At 37.3% G+C, this 11,230-nt stretch overlaps 1 protein-coding gene across 1 annotated transcript in view; it reads right to left on the bottom strand.

Moving 5' to 3' along the window:
• Positions 1-329: 329 nt before the first annotated feature.
• The window catches only part of ADORA2B (adenosine A2b receptor), a 69,032-nt gene continuing 58,131 nt past the window's right edge, over positions 330-11,230 (bottom strand). Inside the window, exon 2 of the mRNA XM_063450045.1 lies at positions 330-1,403. Within this exon, the coding sequence (XP_063306115.1) occupies positions 722-1,403 (682 nt within the window). The 3' untranslated portion in view covers positions 330-721. The remainder of the gene's footprint in view (positions 1,404-11,230) is intronic.

Below are 11,230 nucleotides of genomic sequence, written 5' to 3'. Positions count from 1 at the left end.
CAATGGAAGAAATCTAAGATACGATCTTAACATTAACATTAAACATGTAATTATAATCCAATATATAAGCATCTCCAACATTTGATCAGATTGTTCTATTTGTATTTTAAAACCCAAGAGGGTGCTTTATAACCCCAAATAGAATAAGGATTTTAAAAACAAGGAATGTGAAATTCTAGTCAGTTATTTGATCTTTTTTGACAATCTTGAAAAATAAGTGTATTAAAAAACCATAAGGTCCTCAAGTGGGCTTCATTGCCCTAGGCTTTCCACATCTGCTCCATTCAAAGTGATGGAAACAAGCAGGGAGAATGCATGGCCTTATAATGCTTGCTGAGCCAAATTATGAGCTCACCACAATCCACTGCCCCTAGTTTGCCCTAATGGTTAATCCAGCTCTGTACAACCTTTGGGGGGAAGTTACGAATAGGCTCTGTTAGACATAAACAAATTAGTTTGACCACATAAAGAAAAGTTGACCATCACTGCAGTCAACAAACCCAAGGTCGCAAGAGTTGTCAGTAACATCTTACAGCAAAACTAATAGTGAGGCAATGTCTCAAAAAGAGAAAGTGCAGCAGCAAAGTGGTCAATCATCAAATCCTCAATTGTCCCCAGCAAGAATCTACAGTGTGTCCACAGGACTTAGTGACATGGAATCTTCACAGCCAGTCACACCCAGTGGGATAAATGAAGGCATCTGTATGTCATATGTACATCATCACATAAACGTGTTACCAGCACTTACGCTGCTAATATGCAAGTGTCTGTTTTGGCTGATGCTGCCGTTAGGACATTTGGAAAAGTTCTCCTTTTTGCAGATCAAGTACTTTGATATGATCTTGCGGAAAGTGTAACGGAAATCCCTTATTTTATAGGCATATATAATGGGGTTCACTACTGAGTTGGCGTGAGACAAAATAATAGCCATATACATCACCCACTCAGGCTTTGTCTTGTTAAAGTTGGGCTCAAACAGTGTTATGCAGTTTAGAATGTGAATGGGCAGCCAACAAAATGCAAAGAGACCGACAATAATGGAAAGAGACTTGGCCGCATTCACTTCTTTTTGGAGCGTTGTCCTAGAGTTCTCTGAATTGACACACTTAAGTTCGATTTGTCTTAGCTGCATGCGGGCAACCATGAAGATTTTTACATATATACCCAGCATGATCAGGAGAGGAAGCAAAACGCATCCAAAAAAATTGAAGTAGACCATGTAACTCATAGTGACCACTGATTCAAATAAGCACGGAACAGTGCAATTGTTGCTATTAGCAGCTGGACATGTGTCTTCCAACCGGTTCCAGCCCATAAGTGGTGTCAAGCCAATCCCGAAGGACAGGATCCAGAAGATTGCAATGACAGCTCTTGCCCTCTTTCCAGTCACCAAACTTTTATACCTGGAAACAAAGAAAAATAAAGTTCATTAGGTGATAACACGGACTATAAAAGAACATATTTTTCAATTACCAAGGACGCATCAAGAGTCGACATCCCTGTTTCTGATATTCTATTATTCATTCACAAGGCAAATATGTGGGAAGTTCAGAAAAAAAAATACACAGTTACATATGAAGCTAAAATGAAAAAAAAATACAATAAAATTAGACCGAAGTTTACAGTTGTTGGCTGGAACACTGTTGTATTTTATTATGTTTAAAACATGTACCTTCCCCCAAAAGTCCCTAATGCAGACAAAACGATTCTGGGCAGACATGTAGTGCTAACCTGTGATGGGACTAATATAATGCTGTCAGCAAAGATTATTTGCGTGTTTAAGGAGGGAATTGGTGCTCACTGTAGGAGCGACAAAATGTGTAATTAGATTCATGCTTATTTTTTGTGGAAAGTATATATCTGTATCATTTTGTGTTCTTCAGCTTTGATATATACCCTATGCAAAAAGCAAAGAAACATCTATTTCTATAGAGTGTTTCATATTTGTATTCACGTGTTGTAAGCTCTTATACGGGAAACATTCCTCACTGAATATGTAATTGATGCTTTGAAACCTTAAACAAAAACTGTGATTCTTGCCAAGTTCGACCTCACTGAAGCATTATAAAGAGGTCTGAGAAAGTTCTTAGAACTCAATTCTGGTCATTTATATGCCTTAACCCAATCCCAGAAATACACACATTTGCTTGTTATGATACAAAAATAAATCCTGAACTGTACACTAATACTGCTAAAACAAAACAACACCAACCAAAAAAGCCACAAAAAACAACGCTACCCAGTCTCCTATAGACAATTTTTATTTACCTTTTAATATAAAAAAAAGCACACTGCTAATTTTACATTTTTTTATACCGTTGAGAGGGGTTTGTTCATATCCCACATTGTATGCTACTATAATTTCTAATTTAGTACAACACTTGGGCCGTGAAGAGTTGTAAACATTGATGTTTTATGGTTTGTGTAACCAAATTACAGACTTATTCAGGACGCCACACACAGTTACAAGAAGTAACATACTTCATATTTTATCCCTTACATAAGTTTTCTCCAGAGTGCAAAAGCCCAAAGTTATAGGGTAGAAATTACTTTTGTAAACTATATAAAAATATACAATATAAAAACACAATACAGTGTAACCTACACTCCTAGAGCATTAATTGCTTGATACTTTGATGATGACAACGACAATATTCCAAAAAAGATAGAGGTCATAGCTGGACCTCTAGCAGCTGTAGGCCATGACTCAAAATTATTCTTGGTCAACAAAAACTATATATATCAGCAGCTCAGTGCCATGGGTTGCCTATCCCTAAAGTTTTCTTATTAATTGTGAGTCACAGTCAAAAAGGTTAGAATGAGACACTAGAGGCCCACTTAAGGGGCACCACCTTCCTCACGTGCATCTCTAGCCCGAGCATCTTAACCCTCCCCCACCCCCTCTTGGTTAGGGTTCAGAAATGGTTAGTTAGACAGCATGTTTCCCAAACTACATATACTCTGCCCTGGTAGACAGAAGGCGAGGGCTTCCTCTTTGGCCCCACACAGGAAGTATCCGAACTAGACCAAGTCAGACCGGGATAACTTGCAAATCTCTGAGATACCAGTTGCCACAGCCCCCCACAAAGCGGCCCAAGCGTCGTCAGTCATGTTACACAGAAATTCAGGGTGCTATTTACAATACAAGACGACACTCATCCAACACGTATGTCACAACCAGTCTTTCTATAACACTAGACGCGATATTACAACATCACAGTTTAATTGCTCGTCTAGAATATAAAAATAAGTGCAATGTCTATTTTGAATTACTGCTCTAATACTATGTGATGCAACTATTGTCCTATAAATGCAAATATCCACACAGATTTACTTACTTATATGTTGCTAATACCGCTTTGTTACCTTGCAATCTACCGACAATGGCATGTACGTCTCTTAACGCACTGCAAAAATAAAGTATAAAAAAAACAAAAAAGGGGTTAGAATGATAGAGGTGACCTAGCTCCGATACAATCCCTAGACGAATAAGACTAATGGGGTTTGCATCACTGATGCTCTAGTCCCAGCAGCTGAAGAGCTGGACATTCCATATTCTATATTCAACCCCTATTGACCCTCATTGACCTTAAGAAGAGAGAGTGTTCTAAAATTGGATGTTGAGTAAATTTGCTTACAAGTTACACACTAAGGTTAGTATTAATTTCCAAACACTGGAATACGATATGCTGCATAAACCTGAAAAACTGATAAATTTGTTGTGTTTTGTTGTAAAAGAAAAAAAGAAAACCTACATAACTGTGCATATCTCCCAAACACATTGTATATCTTACTGAATATCTCCTATACAGGAATATCATTTTATTTATGCACACTTTTTAGCACAAGCTATAGGCAGAGCTATAGGCAGAGCTACTATATTTCACAACAGCAAGAAGAGACCGTCGAAAATAAGATTATTTGCCTGTTTAATAAGTCAATTTTTAGAAATCTATTAGCAACCCCAGCTGAATATCTTATATACAGGTATATATATATATATATATATATTTTTTTTTTTTTTTCTAGCACAAACTATTTTTCTTTTGAGATACAACTCTAGTTTTAATGAGATGTACTCTTAAATGGAAAGAGGAACCCATCAAATATCAATTCTAGATCACTCAAAAGATATAGATAGTGGCCTTCACTTGATGTAAGCGATTGATTTTTTTTCCCAATCTCAGTAGGTCATAATGATCTGTTTGTCAGAAAATCCTTTATATTTCAAGTGTAAAAAAAACTCATCTTTCAAGGGTCAAGATCTAAGGTGTAAGCAATGGTCAATTGTGTTCTCCATATAATTACAATCAATTGGTCACGTTGGGTAACCTTTATGAAGAAGGCAAACCAATTATCAAGATTGTTATCAGTAAATCAGAATGTGAACAACAACAACAACTCAATTGTTTTGGCTGGCTATATAGTGCATGATTTAGCTTTTCAACACTGTGAATAAAAACCGTTACCATAGCCACTTACACAAATAACCTAACACATTGCTCGTTTTCAGCTTTAACAGACCTATTCACTAAAGTGATAATTAGAAGTGAATTCAAAACGAAAAGTTTTTTTTTAAAGTTATAGAAGCTGCAATGGAAGCATAGCTGACTTAAAGAATTTTTCTAAATGAAAAAACAAAGAACTGGACTGTCCAGTGACCTTAGATAAAATAAAATATAACTTTTAATGAATTCTCAATGTATTAATAAAATAAACTTTTAATGAATTAATTTAATAAGAGCTGAATAGATATCAAGCTCTAGACGGACATAACATAAAAGAAAGGAAAAAAAGAAAACGTTAATAAACGTATATGTCCCTACTAGAGTAATAAGTTTCTCAGACTGCAGGTGCAGACTTATACTGAGTGTTTACGCTGAGAGATAGTAACTGGTCTCAATGTATTCGTGAAACAGAGTCATCAGAACCAAGTGTCTGAGTTTAATGTGTGAGACGTACAGAGTACTGGCAGTGCCTCGGACAGGGAAGCTCCCTGGAGAGTGTCAAAATAACGTGCAACAGCCAGTACTGAGATAGTAGTAGGGGCAAAGAGAAAGAGATATATAAACAAATAGGTAGTCAGACAGGTAAATCCAGAGATATAATAGGGTGAGTATTATGTCTCAGTCCCAAAAGGTTTTTTTTTTGGATATTCTGATAAATATCAAGTCTGGACCTAATAGATTGTCCAGAACAGGCAGATCATGCCAATACTCTGGGCTGGCTTGTACTGACTTTTAATAGTGTAACTTAGTCGGCTAAAGGTCCCTACCTCTGCCTAACAACATATGGTGATGTGGACAAGTAGTGTAAGAGCATAGACGTCCCCAAAGTAAAAATATAGATAGGGAGAGCTGAGCGAGGTGTCTGTCTATGAGAATCAGTTAGTATAGTACTATAATACTGACTCCTGCTAAATAGCAGGTCTGCAATAAATGAGGGTCTAAAGACTCACTAATACATGCTGCAAAAATTTCTAAGGGTTTCAACAGATATACTGAAGTTAGAATCAGATAGTCCGGCTGGCACCCCGGCAGGTCACTAAGATTATGATCGGCTAGTTTGACTCAGTTACTATACACAGCTTGTCAGCATGTAACTGTGAAAGACCGCTGGTAAAGTGCTTAGCACGGGCTAAATAATTTCGATAGATTAGAGTCAGAGGACCCGCTAGTATATACTGCAGGGATAGCTGACAATGACTTTTGATTCCTAGATCTTTCTAGAGATCAGCTCAATTAATCTGGCTCAAATAGAGTTAGTACGGCTAGTCAAATGCAGCTGCATGAAACAAAGCTCCGCAATAAATGAGGGTCTAAAGACTCACTAGTACACACTGTAGAGGTATCAATGGATTGCAACAGATACTGAAATTTAGATCAACTTAGTCTGGCCAGTACCCCAACAGATAACTACAGATCTTGATAGACTGGTCTTATTCAGTAAATGTATATATATACAGCTTGTCAGCATCTGTCTGTGAGAGACCGCTAGTAGAGTTGCTTACACGGGCTAGATAACTTCTCTTCAATGGATCGGAGTCCGAAGACCCGCTAGTAAATACTGCAGAGATAAAACCAGATTAAATTGAACTGGACTTTAGAAATCTTTAGAATTCTTAAGTTACTCTTAGCAATCTCTGCAGTATTTACTAGCGGGTCTTCGGACTCCGATCCATTGAAGAGAGGTTATCTAGCCCGTGTAAGCAACTCTACTAGCGGTCTCTCACAGACAGATGCTGACAAGCTGTATATATATACATTTACTGAATAAGACCAGTCTATCAAGATCTGTAGTTATCTGTTGGGGTACTGGCCAGACTAAGTTGATCTAAATTTCAGTATCTGTTGCAATCCATTGATACCTCTACAGTGTGTACTAGTGAGTCTTTAGACCCTCATTTATTGCGGAGCTTTGTTTCATGCAGCTGCATTTGACTAGCCGTACTAACTCTATTTGAGCCAGATTAATTGAGCTGATCTCTAGAAAGATCTAGGAATCAAAAGTCATTGTCAGCTATCCCTGCAGTATATACTAGCGGGTCCTCTGACTCTAATCTATCGAAATTATTTAGCCCGTGCTAAGCACTTTACCAGCGGTCTTTCACAGTTACATGCTGACAAGCTGTGTATAGTAACTGAGTCAAACTAGCCGATCATAATCTTAGTGACCTGCCGGGGTGCCAGCCGGACTATCTGATTCTAACTTCAGTATATCTGTTGAAACCCTTAGAAATTTTTGCAGCATGTATTAGTGAGTCTTTAGACCCTCATTTATTGCAGACCTGCTATTTAGCAGGAGTCAGTATTATAGTACTATACTAACTGATTCTCATAGACAGACACCTCGCTCAGCTCTCCCTATCTATATTTTTACTTTGGGGACGTCTATGCTCTTACACTACTTGTCCACATCACCATATGTTGTTAGGCAGAGGTAGGGACCTTTAGCCGACTAAGTTACACTATTAAAAGTCAGTACAAGCCAGCCCAGAGTATTGGCATGATCTGCCTGTTCTGGACAATCTATTAGGTCCAGACTTGATATTTATCAGAATATCCAAAAAAAAACCTTTTGGGACTGAGACATAATACTCACCCTATTATATCTCTGGATTTACCTGTCTGACTACCTATTTGTTTATATATCTCTTTCTCTTTGCCCCTACTACTATCTCAGTACTGGCTGTTGCACGTTATTTTGACACTCTCCAGGGAGCTTCCCTGTCCGAGGCACTGCCAGTACTCTGTACGTCTCACACATTAAACTCAGACACTTGGTTCTGATGACTCTGTGTCACGAATACATTGAGACCAGTTACTATCTCTCAGCGTACACACTCAGTATAAGTCTGCACCTGCAGTCTGAGAAACTTATTACTCTAGTAGGGACATATACGTTTATTAACGCTTTCTTTTTTTCCTTTCTTTTATGTTATGTCCGTCTAGAGCTTGATATCTATTCAGCTCTTATTAAATTAATTCATTAAAAGTTTATTTTATTAATACATTGAGAATTCATTAAAAGTTATATTTTATTTTATCTAAGGTCACTGGACAGTCCAGTTCTTTGTTTTTTCATTCAGTTCTATGGGTTAACCCCTTCATTCACTGTCCAGCTACTCTATTTGGCAGCTTCATTCTATCCTCTACGTTTAAAGAATTTTTCTAGTTCAACTCGTTTTCTTAAATTTGAAATACACTTTGAGATCTCACTTTAGTTAATAACCCTGTCAGTTTAACAATGCATAATGCCGTGATAATAGAATACTACAGCGCAGAGTGTTTATGTAAGTTCTGCGTTTTTCATAAATTATATGTGTTTGGGACTATTATTATACGTACATTATTTAGAATTAAGCAAACACTGTAAAGTGGAGCTCTCATAAAAATTGTAGGTTGTATTTGTTATTAAAATTACAGCTTAAAATGTATTTTTAGCCTACATTTCAACCTACTTGCCACAGCGCATAATATTTCATGGACATTTTGATTTTACAACTACTTTTCCTCCATTTTGTTTTTGTTTTCTATACCAGTTTTAACCATTCCTGGCAGGTATACGGTTTTGAACAGGAGACACTACATTACAAATCACTGCCCAGTCTTCAGTCATCATAGGTTTTATCTGGATGACGAATAGTGTGTAGCTTCACCCACTACTTACTAAGCATCAACCCAATTTGGTTCTTACACCCTCATCTTAAGGATACGCCTGCCGTTTTTTATTCAACCAAACCCCACTTCTTAGGGAATATGCTACCTTTAGAGACGGAGCTTGTCCCTTTAGTGTCCAACGTGCTCTTCATGTCCCTGTGAAAGGAGACTGGAAAGATTCCAGCTATACGTTTTAAAACATATCTGGGATTCGTGTATTCAGGAAAGCTTGAGAGATTTGTTAGCATCAATGTGTGCATGCAGGTGTTTTTTTTTACACAGTCTTTTCCAGGCTTTAAAAGTAAAAAATACCCAATATTGCTTTTAAAAAAAAAAAAGATTTTCTAGAAATCTGCATCTTAAGCAGGGTGCAAGATGTTAGTACAATGCATATCCCATAAACTCATACATAGCATGGATTTTAAGTCATGAGTATATTTAAAGGAATACTATAGGGTCCGGAACACAAACATGAAATCCTGACCCTATAGTGATAAAACCACCATCTAGCCTCACTGATCCCCCTACCCCCTAAATATGGTAAAATCGTACTTTTGTTTAAGTCTGCAGCTGCTGTCTCTACCCATGATCTGCCTGCTTGGCCGACATCAACAGAAATGATTCTCTCAGTCAATCACAATGCTTTCCCATTGGATTGGCTGAGACTGTCAAGGAGGCAGATCATGGGCAGAGCCAGCACAAGCCAAGCACAAGCCTGGCCAAACAACATCTCCACATATTGATGCAATGAATCAATGAAGCACTGCCCCAGGAAAGATCTCTAACAGCCATATGAGGAGTAGCCAGTGGAGTTATCACTAGGCTGTAATGTAAACACTGCATTTTCTTTGAAAAGACAGTGCTTACTGCAGAAAGCCTGAAGGGAATGATTCTACTCACCAGAACAAATTCAATAAGCTGTAGTTGTTCTGGTCACTATAGTGTCCCTTTAATTTAAAAAAAAAAAGAATAAAAATACACAACATACTACAAGTTTGCTGAGTCACCTCATTCATGTTTTTTTTTTTCACCAAGCCATGTTAAAACATTGTACATTTCATATATTAGGAGACTTGTTTAATTTACCTTCTCTGCATGAATCCATTTTAGTCGGATGTGGTCACAAGTCTTATTAACATACATACATACATACACAAGACATTAATGGATCCATTAAGGAACATCAATTATTCTCTGTGTTAGAATAAACGTAACGTCTATCCAGTTGCTCTTGATTTCCATAATTAAAATTTTGAAAAATAAGAATGAATTTATGAAGGTTTTTGATTTGAAATACACGATAGCTCATATGTCAACATGTATTTATATATATTTTTCTGTGAAAGGCCCATGCATCACGTTGAGGCAACTGCCACATTCAAAGCCTTACTCTTTCAATGAGACAGTTGCCTCACTCTGCAGGCTGAAAAAAAACCATTTGACAACAAAAATTAGAATTACCTTTGTTATGCTTTCCACACTCATTCCAGGGAGTGAGAGGGGAGGGGGGTAATCTAGCCAATCAATGTCCTATCCCTAAGAATGCTGGAAAGGTGCATTTGTCATGCCTCACAGATTTACACATGTGTGGTTGGAAGATCTCTTTACTTTTTGTCATCCTCACATGGGAAGAAGAGAGGGAGTCTGATCAGTGTAGATCATGCAGAGAAATCACCACTGTCTCTTTCTTTCTGCTGTACAATGATGTCCTGGTTCTGTCATTTGTGGACTAGTCTGAAACTGAGATAGGTGGGTAAGAGGGAGGGTGGGGAGGCTGAATAGCCTACCTCTCCCCCCTAGCTGAGGTTCATATCCAATTATGTAATCTGACCAAGTTCATAAATTTGCTAGTTTAAAAAAAAAAATACAGTATTGTCAAGTTTTGCAAGACCCTTTAAGTAGTTATTTACCCAGAATCATTTAAAATAAAACTAAATATGTTATACATATGAAATATAATGTACATAAACATGACTTTCAAGGCAGAGTATCGGATGACGATATTCAAACTCAATTCCACAATTAATGGAAATTACTGTTAAATGGTGAGACAATGACCATTGTAGTAATTAATAAAAAGTCAATATCAGGTCTATTTTTTTTTTAAGTCAGATCCAGATCCAAAGCTACAGTGTTACCCATTTCTTTACTCATAAAGACATTAAACATGGCTCACCAAAACTTTAACTAGAGGATATTGATGTAATAACCTTTTTTCAACCAATGTTGTTTGTGCAGGTTGAAACACATAGGCTACTGATAGCTGACCATTTGGTTATTTGGACATAGGCTACTCATAGCTGACCATTTGGTTATTCCTATTTTTTTGCACAATAGCTCCAATGATGGCTAACAAGATGAGGTTTATAGTAGCTGCCCGTATTTTAAATCGTCTGCATTCCAAATATTATCTATCACCGACATAACCTGATATTCTCATACTCTGTGAACTGGGTCATTTAGCCTGGCTGAAAAACGCAGCTGCTCTAGAACTGTATATAAAATCGTCTGTTAATAGCATTCTAGGAACTAGCAATTTAAGAAGTAGTGTCTGGTATATTGGTCTTTTAGTCTTTAAATTATATGTTTTTGTTGGACTGATGCACGTCATTTTTAATCAAGCATTTGACAGCTCTTTTCCAAAAAGTATTTAAATGGCCCTTATCCACACGCATCACCTGCTACTTACGGTCCTTTTTTTTTTTTTTTTTTTTTTTTTTTTAGTAGCCAGACAGATATGCACAAGTGTCATTGCCTAAGCAAGTGTGGCATGCTTCAAACCACTGTCTGGTCCAGATGTCTGAATAGTGTCATTTTTTAGGGAGGTTCTCCCCTGGCAGTTGCGCACAGAATCATTAATAAAGACGGCATTCTATGGGCACCTGATGGACCTTACTGTGCTGAACAGTGTCTCTGTTGTAGCAGTAGATAGGGGAGGTATTAACTGGCATTACAGTGGCATTTGCCAGGTCTAACAGCTTCTATTGCTATGCATTTTAAATAAAAATCCTTAGCGTTTACAGAAAGAATTTGGACATTCTAAATACATGACTTATTATGAATATTACAGA

The sequence above is a fragment of the Pelobates fuscus genome, chromosome 1 (genome assembly GCF_036172605.1).
Source record: "Pelobates fuscus isolate aPelFus1 chromosome 1, aPelFus1.pri, whole genome shotgun sequence".
NCBI lineage: Eukaryota > Metazoa > Chordata > Amphibia > Anura > Pelobatidae > Pelobates > Pelobates fuscus.
The sequence above is the reverse complement of the archived record's forward strand: the minus strand, read 5'-3'. Positions and strand labels throughout refer to the sequence as shown.